This window comes from Montipora capricornis, chromosome 12 (assembly GCF_036669925.1).
Source record: "Montipora capricornis isolate CH-2021 chromosome 12, ASM3666992v2, whole genome shotgun sequence".
Lineage (NCBI taxonomy): Eukaryota > Metazoa > Cnidaria > Anthozoa > Scleractinia > Acroporidae > Montipora > Montipora capricornis.
In genome coordinates, this window is record NC_090894.1 from 7475392 (window position 1) to 7500391 (window position 25000).

The window sequence follows — 25000 nt, forward strand, 5'->3', positions numbered from 1 at the left end:
TACATGTTCCTGGCGGCGCCATGTTTGTTTTTCTATTCAATCTCAACGTCGCTTAAAATGTCCGAAACTCTTAAATATGTCACCGCAGAACCCTAACAAGTTATAAAAGGAGCTTAGGTATACAAGAACCGATCGGTTAGCCTTAAATGCGGGGTCGTTAAGTTTAATTTGCCTAAAAACTCTGCCGTATTTCACTACCACTAGAAAAGGTGTTTAACGTAAAAACGTGAACCGCAAACGTTAAACGCGAAGGCAAGGCCAAAGTCACGTGATATTTTAACGTTTGCGGTAATTCCGGAAAAACCCGTAGCTAAAGGTCTCTGTAGCTCATATTTTTGCGGTACACAGCACAACGACGTGAAATCGACAAATTTGAGCTTTTGACAACAACTGAAAGTGAGCATACAAATGTGAACACTTCACTCTCTATTTTTACTCTGAAACCGCTCGTACCCAGTTTATTTTGAGGATAATTCGCCCGCATTGTACGACGTGAACAACATGATCTCTTCTCTAAATTAACGATTATCGTTAATTCGTAATTTGCTTTAAATTTACTATTATCGTTAATTTAGGCCACTGTGTCCCAGGACTTGTGGTAGCAGAGAAAATAAGGAAATAAAAAAAATCATATCCGTGGATTAGATTTGAACCCGGAGTGTCTACTCTACAGGAACCGCTTCTGTCCGCTTCAACACTGAGGATCAAGACACCGCACTCTCTAAAAAAAAGATTTAAGTCTCCCATTCACAACTTGCACAATGCCATTATGCAAACCGTTCTGAGGCGTTCTTTACATAAAAACAATTCAAGTTATTTCATCATGGGACTGTATCATGCTTCAGTGAACAGGTTATCCATTGTTTTTTTTTGTCAAGAACCCTCCAAAACGGATTGCATCATGGGATTGTGCAAGTAGTGACTAGAATATCGCTGGACAATACACCTTATTCCAAAATGGCCGCTGATTTATGCGATACAAATTGGCCCTTGTTGCCTCGTTCAAGATAAAATATTCTTTGAATTTTAAGCTTAAGAACGAGGCATCAAGGGCTTATTTGAATAAAAACAAAAGAGTATTTGAATGGCGACCATTTTGGAATAAGGTGAATAGTAAATTCAGAGCAAATTACAAATTAACGACAATAGGTAATTCAAGGAAGAGAATGGGTTGGACCATAGTTAATCGAGGGACTGGTTATGAAACCTTAAAACCTTCAAAAGCGATAACAATGTTGTCGTAATCGATGTTGCATTGACCGTGACCCTGCACAATCTTTTGTTTTGGTCTCGCACGGGTTCCCAGATTAGTCACGCATAATTTAATCAAAGGATTTGATTGGTTATCGTATCGAAAAATGGTGTGTTTTGTGCAGGGTCAAGGCCAAAAATACGGACAAAAACATCAAACAAAGGAACTTGTTGAGTTTCATAACCATCTCCATGCATAAACTATGGTTGGACGTAAACGAGATAGAGTAATCGCGAAAAACTAACGATAGTGCAGATGGCGTTTTTCGTCGACGTCTCCGTCGTGGATTTTTTAAGTTCATAGTGAGGCCACGTCACAGGGACTGTGCCAGTCGCTCCTGGTTCCTTCTTTCCTTTGGAACGCCTACAAATAACGTAAAAACGACCACACGAAGCGAAAACAACCCATTTATGAAACCATGAGTATAATCAAATTGTATATTCACCTATTCAATTATAACAAAAAAAATCATTTTGAAAAATCTAACTACACAAATAGTTCTGCCTCAAGCAATAACTGCATTTTTGATTATACGTGAATGCAAAGTTCTCCCATGTTTGCCACTCCTCAGAACTGTATTTTTGTCACAGTCTTGAACCGGACTAGATGAATTAAAAGACGTTCCTGGATTCAACAACAGGATAACATGGACAATTAACTGAGTCTGACATGCAATTGTTCATGCCAAACGTCATGCTGGAGAGCGGTTTCCATTTCGAATAAAGCCGATCAAAAATGACGAAAACAAGACAACATCGTCCAAAAGTCAAGGCAATGACTGCAAAAACGCGATGAAGCGCGTTCCGGCACGTTGCAAATGTTCTGGAATTGCTTAATCTGACTGGTGATAAATGGCGGCAATTTCTGACACCAGTGACAAATAAACCCGGGGGTTTGCATAACCAAAGCTATTTAACTGAAAATCGCTGCACAAATTTGTTGCTTTGAAGCATTTGTTTGCTAACTAGACTATCAACAGACTTTGTCTTTGCTGAGTATTGGTAGCAAACGGCGAACAAAAACGCTAATACTGTTAATTTATACAAAGTTTAAATTTTCGCTCGGTTCTTGAAACCAACAGCTCTTCGCATCGCATCTCGTGAACCTTCGATGAAACACAGGAGTTCTTTAAAAAGCCATTTCGCGAGTTTTTCTAATTCAAGTGGAATCCCTTCTCTTTAGTGGCTGCTAAAAGTTTCTCCCGCATAACTTCTTCCGAAGAATATTCCGGCAATTTGAGATAATGGACGCAAGTGTTGACAGAAGGAAAGGAGCCATCTCCTTCACTTTCTTTGCGTACCACGGTGAGGCGCGGATGTAGATTAGCGAGACCGCCAGGAGGTAGAGATGAACAACCCGTGGTGAACTGAAGAAATGCCTGAAAACGATAGGAGTACACGTATCAAGAAGAACTTTGGCGTGAGCTAACATGACGTGGTCTCCTAGTTCACTGTAGCCTCGTTTTCAATGCGAGGTTGTTATGATTGTAATTTTTTTGAGTACTATGAATATAATAAATAAAAGACATAGTATGAACTTACTCGTGCATTTCGTGACTTATGGTTACTCGTGATGTTTTTAAAGTTCTCAAATTGCACTCGTCCACGGCTCATGCAATTTTGAGAACTTTCAAAACATCAGCCGTGCCCATAAATCACAAAATCAGCGAGTTCGCGTTCATACGATTTCCAATGAAAATGAAACGGTTACAAAAGAAGAGCTCTCGGATGATTTAACAGCTCAGTGATGGAGAGACAAAAAAAGCCGCTCTACCTTAAAAGAAAATTAACCCCTAACCTTTCTTTCGTCGCCGTTCATGTTGACCAACACATTAACAAATCTCTGGAAACCAGGAGTGTCCCTGGTGTAGCCAAACTTTGGTTCGGTGTAGTTCATGATGTCTTCCCTCGTCCATTGTGGAACTTGCTCTCCGCTTAGCATTAGCTGCAGCTCATCAGGCGTGAAGGGACAAAGCTTCTCCATTGGAAACACAGCGGAGAAGCCATCTGCAAAAATGCAACAAGCATTTTAAACATAAACGACTCAGATCGACGACAGCGACGTGCACGCAATCGTCACCTCAAAATAGAGCGACTTTCGTATGACCTAGAAAAAGTGTTCGCAATTTGTTTCACGAGTCAATGTTTGGCAAGATTAAGACAAAGCTTCTCCTTATTCCCGCCAAAGAAACTCCTAATATGGGCAGTAAAGAGTTCGATTGCTTAATCACATTACTGCATTTCAAATGACGTCAACGCGAAACTTTCCAGAAAGTTCCATGAAGGGATGACGTTGTTTGCTTGCACGTTGGCAAAGCCAATGAAAATTCGCTCACGTTTGTTTTTGCCATCTTTGTTTTCACGTTTATTTTTCAAGGTCATATGAAAGTCCCTCTATCACATGCGTGTTAACAGTATTGCTCCTTTCAAGGGCTCATGTGCTTCTCGTTCCCAGCTTTCTCGTGCCATTGTCATCACAACTCGGTATTTCATTTGTATGCCTTACATTGTTACGCAGAAGTGGCTTTATCAACTGGGTTGATATGGGAAAATTACCAGCGGAGAGAAATTTGAAAGCTAACGTTTCGAGCATTAGCCCATTGTCAGAGCGAACTGACTCATGAGCGAAATGACCCATTCGCTTTGACGAAGGGCGAGCCCTTGAAATGGGTTTATCAGCTGGGTTGATATGGTAAATTGTCCACCGTAGAGAAATTTGAAAGCTGAAGTTTCAAGCGTGAGCCCTTCGTCAGAGCGAACTGACTCGTCAGCAAAATGACCCATTCGCTCTGACGAAGGGCAAGCCCTTGAAATGGGTTTATCAACTTGGTTGATATGGTAAATTGAGCACCGTAGAGAATTTGAAAGCTGACGTTTCGAGCCCTTCCCAATTAGCTCTGACGAAGGGGTAACGCTCGAAACGTCAGCTTTCAAATTCTCTACGGTGCTCAATTTACCATATCAACCAAGTTGATAAACCCATTTCAAGGGCTTGCCCTTCGTCAAAGCGAATGGGTCATTTCGCTCATGATCAGTACGTTCTGACGACGGGCTAATGCTCGAAACGTTAGCTTTCAAATTTCTCTCCGCTGGTCAATTTACCATACAGTATCAACCCAGTTGATAAACCCATTTCTGTGTTTCACTTAACCACCGATGAAGAGCATTGCTCATTTGGCATTGCAAATCAACAATGCCGAGTTCATTCTATACGCTTCCAATCAAGAAACTATAAAGAAGACTTAATCAGATTGGGATTATCAAAATGAACACAACGCATAAACCGATAACATAATATCGCCCAAGGAAAAAAAAATTAGGGATTTAAATTTGTTACCTCTGAATGCATCTAACTGGCGCTGAACGCCAGTGTATAAACAGAACTGTTTGACAAGCTTGATGTACTCTTCGGCATTTTCTATTGTCAACATCTGGAAACGAAAAATGGGTCAGTGCCAGTTCATAGAATTAAAAGAACCAAATCTTCCGCATCTCTAAAACAAACCCATTACTGATCGCGACATTAGCCTTCTTTGTTGATAATCTTATGGCTCGTCTCCTCAAAAGATTGCGGGACGAGCCAAAATACCACGAAGGAGGCTACAATATCCTCACAACAAGCGAAATGTTAAGATAAGCAAGTCAAAGGGTCGTAATCTACCTTAGCTGAAAATAAAAACGTATTTCCAGATGTTTAGCTTATCTGTTACTTTCTCAATTTCTGGCCATTACTTATCCTCCTCTTCGCGTCAACTGATCACCACCTTAAAAGGTCCTTCTTTAACCTGTCACGCAATCCTTCCAAAAGGTTCAATTGGTCGCTTTCGTGGCGAACAGTTCCAGCTTATGTTCTTAATTACCTGTTCAGTGACCAACATTACGCAAACAACGCAACACACCTTTTCGCCACCATTGAAAGTCAGATCCACCTCGCTAACGCCATACACCTTAGATGACGGTGAGAATTGAAATGTTAACCTGAAAATCACGGACATGCAATAGACATCCTTTAGTACATCACCTATTTGACGATAAACCAATCCCATTTTTAAAAAAATATAAAAGGCCCCTTTTTCTGAGTTGCGAGCTTGGAAGTCCAGGAAAAACCGTCGCATAACTAAAAACAACAATCTTGGACAATATTCTTGGGTCGCATTTGCACTTGTGACTCTTTTAACCACACGCGAAGCAAGCAGCCGCGCGCCCCTCCCCCACCAATGTTGTACATTAAGGAATCGTATTGGGCAGAGGAGGGGGTGCGGGGAGGGAGGGAGGGATGTGGTGCCTGTAACGGAGAATAAAAATAAGGCACCGCCTTGGGAAGTAATTCTGAAATCATCAATAATTACGAGTTTGCAGCATGGTTGCCCCACGAAATTTTGGTTATTTTTCTCATTGAAGAGCTACCACAACAGCAGTAACCGTGCCGACAATAACTACAGCTGGTTTTACTTTAAAAGATAAACGAAAAGAAGCTGTTACTAACCCTAAATCATCCACACTGCATTCGACCCCGTGCGTTGTTTTTAGTTTAAGCTCTGATATCCTGGCTTTCTTCTCATTCGCAGGTAGCGACTCGTCGTTGTCAATGTCATTTTTCCTGGCGACTAAATCTTGCAGCTGTTTTAAAAACGAAGCCCTGTGCGGATCAACCATTTCCATATCGCTGTCATCCAAGATCCCCGCAAACCAGCATGGCGACAGCGGAGTGGAGGGAAGTTCCTCAATGCTCTCCTTTGTTTTACTCAATTCAGAATTTTCCTCCTTAGAAAGTTCTTCCTCGTCTTCTATAAGTTCTCGTTCCTTACTTGATTCCCAATCTAATTTATTGATCGCGTTCTCGTTATCCTCCAAACTCGGCTGTGGTTGATCGAGTTCATTCGTCGTGTCCGAGGTCTCGACGAAATCCTCCAACAAGCACGACGCATCATCGATTACATTCAAAGTTGAGCTACGACTGTGAGTAATTGGGCTATTAGTGGTAGCAGGAAAACCTCTTCGACATAATAGCTTTAGAAAAGATAAGGACAAAGGTATATCCACCAATCGGCTGTCCTGTAAACTCTTAGCAAGGAAAATACCGAAGACGTGAAACAGCTTAGCGACCCTTTCCGTATCAGGGGCATCCTGCGGTAGGGGCGCAGGAAAGAGACCTCCAGCACGCTGTACGTAGTAGCCCCTTGGGCGGATGCCATGACCAATATCGACCTACAGAAAAAAAGTCGCTTAAGTTCCATAAAAAAAAAGATTTCTCTCATTTTTGTAATCAAACCGACGTTTACAGAAACGCAAAAGCCAGGCGAGTATAACTTGAGCGTATTCAACTGAAGCCCATTTCTTGCTGGTTGGTTACGACTAACGATCAGGTTCATGAATGATAGAAACAAGTAACGAACAAAATGATATATGAAAAGCACGATGTATTGAACTGCGGATACGAAATCAAGTAAAGCTATGATCTGAGCAGTTATGAACGCAATTTTTTCAATTGTGTAGAGAAGCCTGAAAAATTAAGAACATAAAGGGGGTATGAACCCGTGACCTTGCGATGCCGGTGCGACGCTCTAACCAACTAAGCTATGAAGCCACTGATGTTGAGAGCTGGTCATTTAGTAGGTTCAAATGTTCCCGGGATAAATGAATTACGGGAATTGCGTTCATAACTGCGACGATCATAGCTTCACTTGATTTCGTATCTGCAGTTCAATATATGACTCATTTCATATATAACTTCGTTCGCTGATTCATTCATTCATCACGGGAACATTTGAACCCACTAAATGGACCAGCTCCCAACATCAGTTGCTTCATAGCTCAGTTGGTAGAGCGTCGCACCGGCATCGCGGGGTCAAGGGTTTAAACCCCGTGGAATTCCTGAATTGTCCAGGCTTCGCGACGCAATAGATAATATGGCTTTTATAACTGCTAAGATCGTAGCTTCACAAGTATGAATTTGTCAACCCTTTCAGCGCTGTACGACCTGAATAATCCAGCCGATTTCTATTTGTGCAACCGCGAATTAAGAAAAAAAAAGGATTTTCTTACCTCTCTTGCGGTTTCATCTACGATGACGTCATCACAAATCCACATGCCCAGGCTCTTGCGTTGAAGCTCGGCCGCCACAAGGGCGTAAAACTCGAGGGATGGGCCGAGACCTGTCCCTTCCTCATCTTCAAACTCGACCTGAAAAAAAGTTATCGTTTTATCACTGTAGCACTAAGAAGTAATAACAAAAGAGTTTGGCCGAAGGCATACGAAAATTTCTAAATCTCTTTGGTACGATGGGAACGAAGCAGGGAGGTACGAGTCGAAAACTCTCCTCTTTATTCCTGTCTGTTTGACACAGGATCTTAAGATAAAAGGAATATGACAACCAACCTCTAAGACAGATTTGCGTTCACCGTGAAATCTCAATACGTTCATCGCCCAATCCAGCAACTAGAAATAAAAGAAAAAGATCAGAAAATGAATTGAAACTCTAGTTGGGAAACCGCACATGGTAGAGAGAGTAGCGGAAAGGGTCGACAACGACATCACTAGATCGTTACATAATCTGATGGGGAAATTCGCATACCAAAGTAACAAGGTCTCTTACGTTTGCTTGTGGACAAAATATTATTGCGAATATAAAAGAAGGGTGTGGAATAAGGAGTAGGAAAAGCGAAGCAGTGAGAGCACTCGCTTCCCACCAATGTTTCTCGGGGTTGATGTCCTGGATGATACAAATCATACCACAAGCGGGTTGAATGACCCTACAGCGATGGTTTGTCTTCGGACTTTTCTTGCCTCTTAAAAACCACGTTGGTAGCTGCCAGAGATCTTTGTCTATGCTTTTGGTCAGTTTTTGATGAGATTTGTCCTTCGCTGTTCTTACGCAGACTATTTAACAATTATTCCATGAGCCCGAGTTGGATACGAGATGGTAAATAGCTAACGAGGCGCGTAGCCTATTACCAATCTCGTATCCAACAAGGGCGAATGGAATAATTGTTTTATTAAATTCTCAACCTTCGATTTTGCTAAATTTTATTTAAGTTCAAGAAACGACCGGAAAGTGCCGCACTCATTTCCATATAAGGTCAAACACAGGTATAATGGCTGATAACCGAGATCCAGTGAACCAATGAGAAAGCTAGAATTGCATTATCCGAGGTTGAGAATTTAACAAAAAGCGATAGCCATAGTCAATAAGAGCTATCTATAGCAGGATTTTAGCCATTACTCCGAGAAAAAGTACGAGACCTTTATTAATTTTCTTTAGTTCTTAATCTATTTTCATTCTTCTCATACCTCAGACAAAAGAGAGCAAATAGTCGTAGTGAAATGGCACCCGTAGACAAAAAATAAGCATATTTCATCTGCTGTTTAACAGACCATTTTCCAGTTGTAGTTATGTTACCTAGTCTAAGAATGGAAGTGAGGCTGCCGGTGACCCTGCTTCAAACCTTTGTGCTTTTCTAAAGTTAAAGTAGACTTATTAGAATTACAACCACACAATTAACATGATAAAAGCAGGGAGGTCACCGGCAGCCTCGCACCCATTCATACGCTAGGTCACTGATCAACAACTGTAAAATGGCCTATAAACGAGCCAGAGTTTTTTGTCGGGTTTTTAACCATGAGGCGAAGATGAAACCCGATAAAACACGACCTGCGAGTTTATTGAACGGCTTCAAAAAACATTCCACTAAAAAGCGTGTCTCTTTGGAGTCTGAACAAAGATGCAAATTGTGAGAGGAGAACATTACCGTACAAGAATTATAATGAGAGTGTTATTAGTTTTTAAAGCTCATGCACGTGACAATTATCTGTGACCTGATAGGCTGCTTCGGTCATGACTTATTACTGAGTATTGGAATGAGTTCTAAAGTGACACTTGTGTAACGGTAGAACTGTCCTTTCCCGGTAAGTAGGACAGAAAATTAGCTTATTACTGCCGTCAATCACCAGCTTTGCGATTGATGGGAGTCTCGATCTGCCCAGTAGCCTGCAAGCAGGCTCTTCCAATGAAAATGGCACGCGGTCGAAATATAGGGGCTTGGTTACTACTATTCGAAACTAGTAACCAAGCCCCTATATTTCAACCGCGCGCCATTTTAACGGAAGAGCCTGCTTGCAGGATATCTGCCCAGTCGCTTCTTTCTTTTGCAGCAAAGAAAAATCTCACCTCATCTCCTCTCGGTACCTTGACCCTCTCGTGTTTGAGACGTCCCACTCTGAACTCGTGTTGATCTTCTCTCCTGTGGCTTGGAGGGCGACTTCTCTCGAGCGCAACATCGCGCTTGTTTTGGAGCCACACGATCGCCCTAAAGGAAAAAAAGGGTCTGTTGAGGCCTCCGTTGTCTGAAAGGTGGAAAGGACTATCCGCTTTTGAAGACCAAAAATGGGTTTATCAACTGAGTTAATATGCTAACTTTACCAGCGCAAAGAAAGTGAAAAGCTGACGTTTCGACTGTTAGCCCTTCGTCAGCTTTCAATGGCAACTCATCATCATCATCGTCTTTATATACCCTCGGATTTTAGAGTAGCTTGGTGTAACTAACATCTCCGATCATTTATCCTCCCAACCATGATACACTACAGAGGACAGACGATAACACCGGGAACTCCATGCCCTACTCTTTGCGACAAGTGTGTCGCTTCAGGCATCAAATACAACCATTTACGCAAACGACTTTTACTGCGCATGCCAGTATTGTGAGATCCCAGCAACTGACTGGCAAAACTATGACTAGAGGTCGTATTATTTATTTATTTTATTTTATTATTTTTATTTTACCGTGAGCTTCCGAAAGCCGTGCAAGAAAAGTACAGCTGCCTGGTGTCAAAAGGAAACAAAAATGGGTACGTGCTGGTCAAAACTTCACTCCACGTTGGCAGAGCATTGCTTGCTAACACTAACGGGTCCTGGAAGGCAAGAAAATTAGATAAAAAATTAGAAAGGGCTTGGACTTCGGAACGCGGAAAGCTCGGATCGATTGCCCATCGGACGGACCATCACTTGTAGTCTTTAAACTATTGAACAAAGGACGTAATAAGGAAGTCAGCGCCGTGACGAACGTGAGGGTGATGTCACGAAACGCAACGTAATGCAATGATGTTATTAAATACTACAATAGATACTTGTCTTGTGGTAGATTAAATTTCTTTCGGAAGTAAGAAGCCAAAAGCATTTTTTGGCAAAACCTAACCTTCCTGATGCAACCGTAGGAGCGTAAATCCCAGACCCGTAAACTCTATAAAAATGTAATTGTTAAATCCTTAACGCGTAAAACTAATACTGGCTAATAACGGAAGGAGTGGCTAGCCTAAGGCCTGCGGCGATGAACGGGCACAATTAAGTTGGATGCTTTGAATAAGTCTAAAGGTTTCATATTAACCATATGGTTGGGAGTATGTTCCAGATTAAAATAGATTAGAGAAAAAGGAGCATGTGCATGGATCAGCATGAGATTACGGTTGCTGGAGGCTATGACCGAAACTGAAACAACTAATGGCAAAAAGTACTCCAAGCTAAGCATTAAAAAGGTTTTTGGGTGAAATTAATTTCTTACCTGTATTTGTTGCAATAGTTTGGTGGTTAGCTTTTTACTTGTAAAATCTTCGCTATCCACGATAAATCCGTACGTTTCATTACCTGGAAAAAAAGAAGACGAAGTGGAATTGTTTGAGTACCACAAAAATGTCAGTGCACATTCTAAGCAGGTTCGAAAGGGTTTCCCTCGAGTAACAGCCGGTTTCCATCATCAGGTGACGCGAGAAGCTTCATTATTATATGACTAGCTCCGGGACCGGGCAAGATGTCCCAAATCCTGTGCTGTGATTGGCTAACCGAGCGGGCAAGATGGAGCTATACTGATCGCTCGGGATTTCTCGCTTGGCCCAGCAAATGAAAGACAATTTTTTTGGTGTTTTATCCCATATAATAAATCTTTTATTGGCCAAGCTTATTCGATCGGTTTCTTGCGTGTTTATGGATCTCAACTTCGTCTCGGCCAATATGCAGCCATCTTGACATCACGCTTGATCAATAACCCATATGTACTGCGAAAGTGGCTTTCGAGTAGTGAAAACCCTGTCGACCCTCCTTAAAAATAGCGCGCGAAGATTCCTCACCATTTTTGCGCGCTGTCAGAGGTCCATAACCCAAAAGTGTCGACCTTGGCCAATCAGTTTACGGTATTATCTAAATTTCGAATACAGGTCCCGCCAAGTAATGGCCAATCAGATTGGACCCAACGACCGCAACCCTCCTGATTGGTTCACAACGAAAAAGCCGCACGAGGGATTGCTCGTGCTAAATGCGAAGTCGTGCGCGGAACGCAATGCCGCTACGTTTTGTTCCCGCATAGTTAATAGATGTAGGCTGGTTATGAAACTCGACAAGTTTCTTTGTTTCATGTTTTTGTTCCCTTTTTTGGCCTTGACCCTGCACAAAACCCGACAAAAACACGCTTTTTTCGGCAGGATAACCAATCAAAAGCTTCGACTAATTTATTCGAAATTAACTTGCGAACCACAAACAAAAGCTTGCGCAGGGTCACGGTCGGTTCAACATCTAATTGCGACTGTATTGTTCCTGCTTTTGAAATTTCTAGGGTTTCATAACCAGTCCCTAGATTAACTATGGTTCCCGCAAAAATCTAGCAGTAATACTACACAGACAAAGCCGAAAACTGATGGACCTCATTCCATGAACTTCTGGCTATGTTAAATGAACCACTAAATCAGTTTTTCGAATTTGCTAGCATGGTGATTTTTTTTCCAACAGGATTCCTTACCTCCTTCGCCAAAGCCATAAGCAGAGTTAGTGGATATGCCGTACAGGACTTTGAGCAGCCGAAGGATATCTTCAACAGCCGATACATCCGTACTAGAAGCGGAGGTCGGTACAGGATCGCTAGCAAGCTTCCCTTTCCTCGTTGCTTCTTTTGCTTCTTGCTTCACCTCTTGTGTATCCTCTGGATCCTCAGCCGGTAGGGAGGTGGGTAGAGAGGGGTCCAGAGTGTCGCAAAATTCCTGGCGACAGAAAAGAATAATACAACTTGTTGATACATACATCCATAGTTCATTGACCGCTTCCTAAAGGGGCGTTCAGGACAGGGCCAATAACACAACAACAGAACAGAACCGCAACAACAACAACAACTGTTAAGAATCCAAACTAGCTGGAGGCAAACCAGTAAGCTATATTACAAATGCAGCCGAGAAGTCGCAGTGGTGCGGCTCAAGGATGGGTGTTTAGATGAAAACTGCCCCTCCCCCTCTTCAGTGTAAGATCCTAAAGGGTCATCGCTCCTTGCGATTTACCTTGTATGCGGCAATAAGCTGTGAGCAGTTTCTATTTTTCCGAATGCTTTTGGGAAATCCTGTTAGTTTCCACTTTTGGAGGAAAGCAGCGTTAGCATTTCTCTGAAGGAAAGAGATGACATCTGATTTGGGCAGCTCATCTGTGCCCAAATATCGCTCCACGTAGGACATTGTCCAGTGAACCTTGAAGGAAAATTGCACAAGAAAGTGAAAAAAAAAAAGGCATTTGTACGCGGCGTGCCTGGAGAAATGTTGAACTTATTATTTTGAGTGTTTATATTTTGCTTTGTTTTATATTTCAGAAAGTAGGTATGTTCAAGGAAACCTTTACGCCTATAAAGAAATAACGATAAACCGGAGGAAATAAATTACGTTTGCAATCGAATTTGTGAAAAGTTTTCAAAAAAGCGTATTGGAGAAAATTAATTTTGGTGAGAACAAAAAGAAACGGACGCAACGCTTTCTTTAAAAAGAAAAGTCATTTCATCGACACTTGATTGTGAACATTATTTCCACATTAGAAATGCATTTTTTCCGATGGCCACGCGGTGCTGTTCGGAAAAAAACCGAGTGCTCCTTGGCAAGAATCGAACCAACGACCTCAATTCCGATTACCAGTTCGGATGCTCTAAAACTGAGCTATTAGAGACCCATTAAACTTGGTTCATTTCCCGTGGTTTGAAGTCATTTTTTTGTTGGAATGAAGGTTCTCCTTTAAAGGGCAGGCCTACCCACGTTGTGGCTACGTGTTTTGGGTGCGAGATTCAAATCGGGATGCTCAGCGTTCAAATCTTCTTCAGACTATCAACTGGATTCCCAACTAGCTGTCTTCGCCTTCATGGGTTTCCTAACTCAGGTGGCCTCACAGTTGTCTTCATAAAGCAGAGGTTCGTTTCTTTTTTTACATTCATTAGAGCGGTCTTCAATTGAGTGTCGAAAGTAATTAGCGAATTGCTTTGGTTTTGCATTACTTTACTCCGTGATTGGTTCAAAGTTCTCGCGCCACTTTTTCAACCAATCAGAAGTGAAACCAAAACCAATCGTGGCTCGCGCGTGCACATTTTCCCGCGCTTTGTGTCGGCTACGTGTAATTACTTCGAGTTTTCATTGGTTTACTGGATTGTCTCCGTCCTTTTTGATTGGCCAAAGTAATTAGTTTGGTTTTGGTTTCACGACACTCGATTGAAACTCGCTCTATCAACCACTTCCTGCATTTGTCACAGCAATCGAGAGAATGCCATCTTGAGACATCTCCAGCGAGCTTTAAAAGAAGGAAGGACGTATATTACCTTAACCTCGTTTAACGGTCTCTCTCTCACTGGTCTCCTATAGCTTATAGAATAGTTTGCTTTTAACAGTACTCGGATAATTTTCTAGCATATTACCGAGAAACCACCCATAAAGTACTTCTTTTTGGGAAAATTAAATCTGCGAACGGTACAAGGAGGGAGATGTATTACGCAACCACTGCTGGCAACCATTTGCTCCGTTTTTGTTTACCCCCCAAAATTTTGCATAATCATTGTTTTCAATTTCTCCTGGGACATGAAGACGTCCCAAGAGAAGTCGAAACCAATACCTAAGCAAATTTTTTGAGGGGTAAACAAGCTGTATTATAGGATTTGAGAAAGTAACCAGGTGACCTGGTGACGTAACTTGGAGGACTGGGGAGAAAAATTTTAACGCCGTATCCCACAACCGCCCTCGGCCTCATTTTCGAATTCAACATGGCAGAGGCGAGGTTAGATCTCGTCGTGTCTACTTGAATGTTCATTTAGTAACAGGAAATGTGGTAGACACGGAATGATCCGTTGAGTTTTGGCGATGGAAATACCGCAGGGAGTTTGGAAAAACACCTAAGGCCGCGCGCGGTTGTGGGATACGGCGTTAAAATTTTTCTTCCCAGTCGTCCAAATTACGTCACCAGATCACCTGGAAGAAACGGCCGAGTCAGTCAGGGGCATGGTCCTGTTCCTGATGTGACGTCACGATCCGTTCGCATTTTGCATCGGTGACGTCACCTCAGGAGCAGACCCGTGCTCTTTGCGACCTCCGTCGTGGTAGAAAAAAGCAGTTCCAAATTGACTTCAGCCTCGTTTTCAAAGCGAGTCTAAGGGCGACGTCTTTCTTGAGGACATCATTTTACCTTGACACAGAAATCAAAACCAAATATCACAACCGAAAATAACTAACAAGATTAGCTTTCAAACCGAGGGGGTCGGATACTCGGAGATGGTTTATTGATATCAGTTTAGTTTTGAAGGTTGCTTCCTGTGGGGAGATCTATTTCAAGAGTGGTAGTAAGGTGCACGCGATTTACTTTGCGTAATCGGAGTCCGTCAGAATCTTAATCTTACCGTTGTTTCTGTGTGTTTTTTCGATTCCCGTGGGCTTTCCTCACTATCGGGGCCAGGGACCTCGCGGTAAGTAATACTGTGGAAATAAAACAACCTTGCGTTAACCAATTACAATCTCTGATAGGAAATAACTCGGCAGGCGACCTATAAAAAGGGGCTAATTTAAAATGCCCTCGCATCCAACAGTATTTTTTTTGTTTACTGTAGCCTTTGCAGAGAGATTAGACAGATGTTGAAACATTTTTTCCCTGGATTTCCTTTTTTGCGACCTGGAATCGCCAGGTAAAATTCGCAATTTGTGACCGGCATTCCAAGAGAAAACTGGCAACAAGTTATCTTTGTACATACGTGTAAGTTGGTTCCCAGACTCTTCGCACTCTCTCGTTCTTAGATATGCCAGCAGCCAGTGCGACCTTCTGAACGTATGAGAATATGGTGGCTTTTGGATCATCCAGATTTACCTCCACCTCGGGGAGCTAGAAAAAGAGAGGAATGAGTTCACTAAAGGCATTCAAGCTATGCAAGCAGAAACCCATAAGAGTTGAAACGTGTAACGCGCGTACACAGCTTGCGAATATTCAATGCGAACTGATTGGTTGAATGTTTCAGTGCTAAGTACCATATTTGGAAACCCCTCGCTCTTGTTGTTCCAAATATGGTACTTAGCAAATTGAATATTCAGAAGCTTGTTTCCCAGCACACAAGGGGTCGTTACACGTTTCAACCCTTACGGGTTTCTGATGCAAGTGATTCTTCGTCGAGGAAAAACACAGTACAAAAGCTAACAAATCAAACCATACCGTCATCGATGCCGGTCCCTTCAGTGCGAGCATCAAGCGCGTTTCTGTTGAAGTTGAAGGAATCTCCGAAGAGGAGCTTCCAGGTGACCCTGTTAAAAAACAAAATCGTGAGGCTTATTCCAGGTTTTTCCAGTGGTTGATGCACTCACTTACCACTAATTTGCGACATAATAAAGTCTGCGTTGATATGATTGGTTCTCTGTTGTTCCCCGAGCGGCTTTTCTCAAAAAATGTTTGAACCGCATTGATTTTTATTGTCACTTGTTTTGCGGTGTCCTCTATTGTCATTTGACTGGTCATCATCAGCAGCATCACCACCATCAGCATCATCATCACTATCATCAGCACCACCACCAGCATCATCATCAGCAGCACCACCACCACCACCATCATCACCACCATCATCACCACCATCATCCCCACCATCATCAGCACCACCAACCCCACCCCCACCGTCATCCTCATCGTCATCGTCATAATGGCCATTTTACAGTTGTTTGCGCAGCGACCTAGCCTATGAATGGCTGCGAGGCTGCCGGTGACCTTGCATTGATACAGCCCGCACTGCTTTTGTCATGTAAATTAGGTTGTTGTAATGCTAATAAGTCCATATTAACATTACAAAAGCATGAAGGTTTGAATAAAAACAGGGTCACCGGCAGCCTCGCTTTCATTCTTAGGCCAGGTTACAACTGTAAAAGGGTCTATTGCAATATGTGGAAGACCCTGGCCGGGTTGTCATTCCGAAATCTGTTGTTCAAACCCCGGTAGAGCTTATCCTGGGTTAGAAGGACTTGCACTTCAGCTTATTTACCGATTAAGAAGTTCTCCCTCGAGATCGTTTCTCTTGAACTTGAGAAAATGTTTGGTTAAGAGCAATCGACATACACTAAAATATCTTCGGGACACCATTTCCACCCATACCGAAAGAAAGAAAAGTAGGCTAATAATTCATGCTATCCCACATATAGAGTACAAACCATATAGAGTACAATAGCCCATTTCCGAGTTGCTGCATGCCTCAGTTTCAAAGCGAGTGCTGGTGCTGGTGCTGGTGCTGGTGCTGGTGCTGGTACACAACCATTCAAATGGAAATGAGTTGCGTATCTTATGTAAATCAAACTCATTTTCATTTCAATAGTTGAGCACCAAGACTCGCTTCGAAAGCGAGACAAACAGCAACTCGGAAATGGTCGATTGCCAGCTACAGTTTGGACCTCTATTGTTTATTTCCATATGTGGGGATTTGGGCTAACATGAAGTTTTACCGAAAAGTACTACGCGGAATCAAACCTGATTACATCTTTGAAAATACCAACAAGGAGCTTACCTGGGGCAGGAATCATAATATCTTGTGTTTGCGCGATGTTTGTTCTTCCTGGTCGCGGGTCGAAGGCCGGCACAAGAGCTGAGAACTGCCTCTTGATCACGTGTTCGTCATCCCACGTACGGCGACGCCCACCACGCGACTCGGGTTCTTCTTCCACCTATTGACAGAAGGGATAATCAGTTAACACATAAGTCTAAGGAAGACCGACAGTTTTCTTCAAAAAGATGTAAGGCCATGAATTTTAAGGTAGACAAGTCAACCTAAGAAAGCCGGACGGAAAAAAAAAACAATACAACTTCTGTTCGCTCTTCGCTTGCACAGAATTTTGCTTTAGCAGTATGACAGGTCAATTGCTACTTGAACCTTGTTTAATGGCAAAAACTCCCGCGATCTCCGACAGCTAAGCGGTAGAGCATCCGAAATATTGATCAGTAGGTTCGACTCCTGCAGAGGCACACTCAGAGGTTCTCTAAGTAACATCGGAAATACATTTCCATCTCCTTCACTCAAATATTGCACGAGTGACACCTTTCGCCTATTATTGCAAGATTTTTCCGGAGCATCCTTAAGTCACTATTCTCTATTTTCGAATGCCCAATAATATACTTTGTTTGCCCACAAACGATACTGTTGTTTTCCGACGTTCTCTTTGAAGACCGCGACGCAGATCTTAAGGTCCCTAATAACACCGTAAGACCGTCAGCGTAAGACGATCATCAATGGCACTTACGTCATAATCATCTTCATTTTCTTCGTCATTTTCGTCGTCGTCATCATCATCATCTTCATCGTCATCGTCATCGTCATCAGGTTCCGGCAGATCATAATCGTCTTCCAGCCCTGTCAGCAATCCAGAGCCTCGCATAGCTACGTACATATCCAAATCAGATGCTCGAGACAGGCTGCCGGCTGGGCTATTGGCTGAATTGCTAGCAGAGGTTAATAACCTGTTTACAAAGACAAAGGCGGTTTTAGTGCTGTTTTGCCTGCTTCTCATAAGTTCATTTTTCTTTTTGTAATTTTAAAGTATGGAAGAAGGAGGGGAAGCGTGGACGGGGGAGGAGGAGGATTTACGACGTGGGGTGCTCAGTCCCAGCTCTCAATGACTCCAAACGCAAAGTTCAGTTAAGTTCTTAATATTTTCTTTTTTTTTCTTTGGTGGGAGTGGGTGGAAGTGAGACTGGTAACAAAGGTATTTACCCAGTACACACTACCTACAACTGATGCCAGAAGCATAACGTCCCCAAGGGGTTGTTTTTCACATACAACGCAAAAGCACAAACAACATACGAAAACGCGAAAATGTTCTGACCAAAAACACCTTTCTGTTGGCCAAAAGACACTTTTCAACAAAACGTTAATGTGTCTGCGCACATTGCTCGTGACGTAACAGTTGCTTACAAAACACTTGTAAATTGATTTTACCTTCTAGCAGTTTCGTCCACGGCAATATTAACAGCTGCAGGGTTGTTTTCGACTACTTCTGTGACCACTTCACCAACGATCTCTTCTTCTCCAGTAGTTTGGGCGCTTTCACTAACACTCTCCTTGTTATTCTCAGCATCCCCTTCGCCAGCCGATACGTCCCCACAAGACTCCAACACTATGACCGACGTTTCTGCACCAGGAGTGTCGATAACATCGTCTGGAGAAAAGATTCCTTCATCTGGAATATCTTCAACTCTGACTGCTTCTACTAACACCTCACTGGAGACATCTTCAATCTGGGAGATAGAGGAACTCTCCTGCTGGGGCTCGGGAGGTGATGGGTTTTCGGGTTCCTCTGTTGCGGGTTCCCCTTCGGATTGTCCCTCCTCCACTGCAGTTGAAGATGAAGCTTCTTCTGATGATGCTGTAGGACGTGTCTCCACCACTCTTAAGTCAAACTTGCCGTCTGCTCCCATGCGATAAGAGTTCGAGGTCCCATTCTTCCATGAAACCTCCACCCAACCTACCACGAGCAAAAAAAATCGCTCCATAACATGCCCATCAACAAAGAATCTCAAAACGGTTTTGGCAATTAATCTTTTGAAAATGCTGAGACCGTCACAGACGTAGCCTTCACTGCCAGCCGAGCATGTCCAAGCTAAATATAATTTAGACCACGGGAATTTGTTAAATCGGAAAACGAATCTGAATAACTTCGTATATTTTCAAATTGAACACTTTCTTGTTGTTACTTCGTCAATTACTAGCGATTTTCAGATTGGAGTACGACGACGACTACGAGTACTTAATACGAGTACGAGTTCTCAATTCTGAGCATGCGCATGTGCTTTAAACGTAATGCGCGTGCCCAGCGAAGAAAACTCGCCGACGTAGTCATTCTCATACTCCAATCTGAAGATCGCTATTCTTAATTATTGGAGCACGAGTCTCGGCCAGTGGGTTGACCCATGCTACGCTTGAAGGACACCTGTAAGAACGTTCTCAAGTGTGGCCTTGTACTTTACGTACAGCAATCCACTGTCAATATACCAGACAAGAGTTGCGTAGATCAATGTTATTGGTGCCGTAAGGAAAGGAAAGGAACTTTATTTAAGTGTCTAGTCGTTCTAGCGCTGGAGCACTAATTGGGGACACTGTAAACTGAAATTAACGATGAAAGCAAATCAAGGGAAAGGGTGGTTTTAGAAGAGGGGGGAAACCGGAGGAACCGGAGAAAACCTCCCGGTGCAGAGTAGAGAACCAACAAACTCAACCCACATATGACGCCGAGTCAGGGAATCGAACCCGGGCTACATTGGTGGGAGGCGAATGCTCTCACCACTGCGCCATCCCTGCCGTCTGGTCCGTTTGCTTGGTCAGAAAGGGATTACGGAGTATGACAGGCAAGAGGAGAAAAGACCTGTTTCAACCCCGCAAGTGGGCCGCTGGCCTGCAGGGTCGCAGGTAAGGTAGACACACTTTCAATTTATGTGATATGTATAGGAAATCGTTCGAACGCGAGTGTCTACGACTCGTGCAATTTTGAGTTTCAAACATCACGAGTGGCCATAAATCGCGAAATGCACAAGCAAACTCAAACGATTTTTTATTTAATATATCCTCAGCAAAATCTCTCCACCGCTTTGTGACCATAGTAACTTGCGTATTGCACTCTGTAACCTCTTTTGAATTTTATAACCTATTTATGCATTCGTCATTAACCAATTAGAAACGCAATATTTTGTTCAGTATATAGTAAGTAATATTACTGTAACTTGTAAGCAACGGAGATATGACTTTTCATGCATGTAATACGTAACAAAATAACAGCATTGTAACATTTTATGTAGCGAGGTAACATTAAGATCTTAAGGACATCATCAGCTGTACGCTCTTTTACAGACCTTTCCCGTATATTACAAAAAAAGACAGAAGGAGGTCCTTCCTTTGCTATGTCGGTCGAGAATAATCAAACAAAAAATGAAAACAAACGGGATAAAAAACAGCCGTGCGACACCTCCACCGTGGTAAGTGAAAGTGCAATCCCACCTGCCTTCAGATTTTGCACGGCCAATTTTCACAGCTCGCAAAAAGAACCTTAAAATGACAAGAAAATCACAAGAGAATCCCACAAAGTTGGGTTCTCAAAGAGAAGAGGGAGTAGACGAAGAGCAACGGAAATGAAGTGAAGGATGACAGAAAAAACCAGGACTGAATTGGGGTGGAGACAATGGACCGATGTCCATCCATCCAGAAGCAGGCTAGTTCACGCCCTATGCGACAATGGGAGCGGAAAGAACACATAATGGTGACGATGATAGAGCGGTTTTCAATTGAGTGTCTAAAGTAACTAGTGAATTGCTTTGGTTTATGATTACTTCAGTCGGTGATTGGTTCAAAGTTCTCGCGCCACTTTTTCAACCAATCAGAAGTGAAACCAAAACCAATCGTGGCTCGCGCTTGCACGTTTTCCCGCGCTTTGTGTCGGCTACGTTTAATTACTTCGTGTTTTGATTGGTTTGCCGGATTGCCTCCGTCCTTTTTGATTGGCCAAAGTAATTACTTTGGTTTTGGTTTTACGATACTCAATTGAAACTCTCTCTAATGATGCTGGTGATGTTACTTCCTTGGGCTCGACGAACTAAGCCGAAGAAGAACTTCTAGGAGTGTAAAGACGTTGTGAGCGTGAGCGAATGACCACCATCACTCATGTCCAGAAATGACCCTAATTACATGCAGGCTCAATTTTGAAATCCAACACGAAGTGTCCCTTTAAGTCAGAGCCTTTGCTAGCTATTTCAAACAATAAGTTAAGGGTAGAGGTTAGCATTATTTTTAGCTTAGGGTAAACGCAGCTGTTTATCCTTTCTTGAGGAGCAGCATTTGGGGAACACTTTTTGACGTTAATTGTCTGTATTCCGAGGCACGAGTAATGTTGAAGTTGGGCAGCAGAGCAAGGGGACACTTCGTGACGCTTACTGAAACCAGCGTGCATACAATTACTTGCATTTGAGGAGAAAGTTCACCCAAAGTGCCTACTCTCTTAAAACTTGGGAAAGGTAAGGATAGACATTAACCCTTTCACCGCCGAGGGCTTCCCTATTGACGAGTAAAATCGTCTGGCGTTACACAGAGTAAAATGTTCTGGCGTTAGACAGTAAAATCTTTCAGTGTCAATTTGCATTAATTGAGGTGAAAGGGTTATTAATGGGGACAGTTTTTTGAGCGAACGTAGATGTTGTTTAAGTTAACCCTTTCACCGCCGAGGGCTTTCCCATTGGCGAGTAAAATTGTCTGGCGTTAGACAGTAAAATCTTTAAGTGTCAATTGGCATTTATGGCGGTGAAAAGGTTAAATAACTCCCCTTCGGCGTAAGAAAACGTGCTTTACCACTGCCTATTTAACAACAATGTGAATATTTGTCTTCACCGTTACCATTCTGTAACTCGCCGGTGACCAGTCCCTCACTTGGGGGACTGCCATCTTGGTCCTTCCACTTCCAGTCCACTCCACGGACAACCTTACTTCCTACGCTCAAGTGCTTCAGCATCTGGGAGCGGATTAACCGGCGCTGGCGGCGCAATGCGGCTTCCACTTCTCTGGCAGCCTTGCCAGGGCACAGCGACCAGCAAGGTTTCAGTGACTTGGCGAGTTTGTCAGCAGCTGTCACACCTCTGCATGACGATGGTTCGGGACCTACAGAACACAGAGGTAATACACTTTAATATGACTGTTTCAGAAATTGTACACTCAACAGTTGTATACTCGGTGACTTTCTCAAGGGCCTGTGCTCTGTAAATCATAATCATAATCAAGATGACATGAGTATGTCGAAACATGTATTGTAAATTGAAAACTGTCGTTTCTTTTTTTGAGAGTTATTGTTACTCTGCTATCTTTACGTCCGTTTGGAAATCGTAATCAATTTACAAAAGAAAAGCCGACAGCAAGCACATCAGGATGAATTTAAGTGTGCCAGACTTTCAGGACACCAAGTACTTTTTAGCAAATCGCCACAGAGAAAAAAATATTTTGTAAGGAAAAACAATAATATTGTCCTGTGTGTATATCTTCGTTGTTTTCTACAAGTAATGTCGAGAAATGGTTGGGTTTTTTTTTTTTGTGCTTCCTGACCAACTTCAATTTTGTGATGGGTGGGGTGGGTGAGGGGTTGGTTATTCTTGGACCTCTTTTCAAGCAGATATGGTCCTATCCAAAAGTCAACTAACAGAATAACAGAAGAGACAAAAATTGAGAAACTTACCCAACGGTTCCTCGATGGCTCCCACTATCGTTCCATAAACCTCAAAACCCGACAATGAAAGGTAGTGTGTCTGACCGCTTGCATTCTTGCCAGCTTGCTGTAGGCGCACATGGCGCCAGCCCTCTGCATCTGTCGGAGGTTCCAACGGCCACGATGCCGTAGAGCTGAAAATTGAGGACCTGGACTTGAACTTTCTACCCGTTAACCCTTAGAGTTACTTGCACATAGGGGTCGCTTTTTGCAAGCGCATGCGTAAGATTTTTCTGCCTCGTAAACACTTTTCAGAGCAGGGAGCACAAATAGGATACGAACTCGATATCTCCTCATGCAGAGGTAATCGCGATCACCACTAAACCACAGACGACCACGCGACAGATTAACGGAGAAATATGTATTAAAAAAATTATGTGCGTGACCGGATACAAGTTTTTGTGTGTTCGTTGCACGCAAGCTGGGAATGCAATATCCAGTCATCGTGTGACTCGGTAACACATCTTACCGGGCTAATTTCTCCCGGTATTGGTAAGAAAAAGTATGAAATCTTTTAAAATTCCTCGCAGAAACTTATCTGTTTACCGGTTTTGATTGGAGTCGACGCCTTTAACAACACACTCAACCATATGGATGGTTCACGGAATGTGGAATTTAAAGTTTGAACTAAGGAAATGAACTGGATATTGACCAAGATATTGTAACATAAAAAAATCCCTGAAATATTGTGGATTTTAAAGGCAATCGGCTAAAATTCCTTCGAACAAAGTGTAGGCTACCCGTAGGCTCTTGTTTATCCTTAAAATCTCACTGTGTTATCAAAGATAAGGTCGTGTGAATGAACTGATGAAATTATTACTGTAAGATAAACATTTCCAGATTTGAAAACATTCTTTTTATTCCATAGTGATTGGACTGAAAATCGCCTAATGCGGCTTTCTCGACCAGTTAACAGCAAAGTCACGTCTTCGCGTTTTCCAGCACTTTGAGCCAGCAACATGTAATTTGATCTTGTTTCTAGTCTGGTTGGTTCCTTGAATTATAATGGTCATCGTTCGAAGATTGTTTTGGTTTAACTTGGAACAGTGAGCGTTATGTTATTTTTTCCTCGATTCATCAAGGCTTTAGGGAAGCTGTCCTTGAAGCGTGCGTGTTTTGTCACGCAATAGCCCTTTTCACGGTTACTTTTTCTCGTTTGCATTACAATATAATGCAGCATGTATGTGAGGCAATTTCGGGCTATTTTGTAGTTTTAACCCGAAATTGCCTCGCATCCTCGCTTGGAAAGGGGGAAAGGGGGAAAAGATACCTATCCACTTCCCCAAGCCTGTCTCGGAAGTTTCTCTCTATTGCGTGACAAAACACGTAATGATTGACTAAAACTCGCTGTTCGCATGACCCCACATATGGAAATCATAGAGGGATTTTTAAGTATGGCGTCTTAATTGTTTACGATTTCTGTTTTATTTATAAAAAGAAGCAAACAAAGTGATTTTCACCTCACCTATTTCCAAACAGTAGGTCCATGACAAGATTTTCCAGTTGTCCCAAATCTGATAATTCTTTTTAAGAGTTTAAATGGTTTTAGGGACGCAGCCTCAAAATTAGAGACGTTTGTATGGATTTTTGACTGTTTGAAAGTCCTTAACTTGGTCTCTGTTCGACCTAAAACCATCAAACTTGGACAGATAGCCAATCTCAACGTTGTCTTTCATGTGATGGTGTCAATTTATCGATTAGCTCAAATTTGAAGCTCGCCCCAGTTCCCTGCGCAATTCCGAAATGGCCTATAGACTTTTTTCATAAGAGGCGGCCAAATCAATTATTATTTTGGTTTAACGCTAATGAGCCTTTTCTGCCTCGCAGCGATGGGCAAAGTTCCAAAGAATACACCACTTTCACAGAAAGCGACACCTATTATATTCTATTGTAATTATGTTAATTAGACGACTGCTCTCAAATTGAAAACAGAAATTGTATTGAAAATTGCTCGTCGTAGCGACGCTAGAAAAGCTTATTAGCATTAAAACGGAGGGCAATGTCATTTGGCCGCCATTATAAAAAAGGTCTACATATCAACCAAACTGAGGCCACCATGCAGGTCTAATAAGCATGATGAAACGTCTGCCATTCAACAAAGTGGTGTATGAGCCTGCATTATTTTTAATGCATTTCCAATTACTATAATAATTATACGATTCTCGTACCCGGGTTCGTTAAGCGAGTTATCATCAGTGTGCGTATACAGCGTTGTCCAGTTCTTGCCGTC

At 42.5% G+C, this 25000-nt stretch overlaps 1 protein-coding gene across 1 annotated transcript in view; it reads right to left on the minus strand.

Annotated features, from left to right (window-relative positions):
- Positions 1 to 1659: 1659 nt before the first annotated feature.
- The window catches only part of LOC138027631 (E3 ubiquitin-protein ligase HECTD1-like), a 49840-nt gene continuing 26499 nt past the window's right edge, over positions 1660 to 25000 (minus strand). Inside the window, 21 exon segments of the mRNA XM_068875185.1 lie at positions 1660 to 2630; positions 3050 to 3258; positions 4589 to 4682; positions 5151 to 5229; positions 5738 to 6459; positions 7297 to 7434; positions 7630 to 7689; positions 9419 to 9557; positions 10031 to 10158; positions 10806 to 10888; positions 12033 to 12270; positions 12562 to 12744; positions 14919 to 14994; positions 15267 to 15394; positions 15719 to 15807; positions 17049 to 17205; positions 17779 to 17995; positions 18474 to 18999; positions 21906 to 22172; positions 22741 to 22904; positions 24939 to 25000. The exon segment at positions 24939 to 25000 is cut by the window's right edge and continues 37 nt beyond it. Coding sequence (XP_068731286.1) covers positions 2406 to 2630; positions 3050 to 3258; positions 4589 to 4682; positions 5151 to 5229; positions 5738 to 6459; positions 7297 to 7434; positions 7630 to 7689; positions 9419 to 9557; positions 10031 to 10158; positions 10806 to 10888; positions 12033 to 12270; positions 12562 to 12744; positions 14919 to 14994; positions 15267 to 15394; positions 15719 to 15807; positions 17049 to 17205; positions 17779 to 17995; positions 18474 to 18999; positions 21906 to 22172; positions 22741 to 22904; positions 24939 to 25000 — 3984 coding nt within the window. The 3' untranslated portion in view covers positions 1660 to 2405.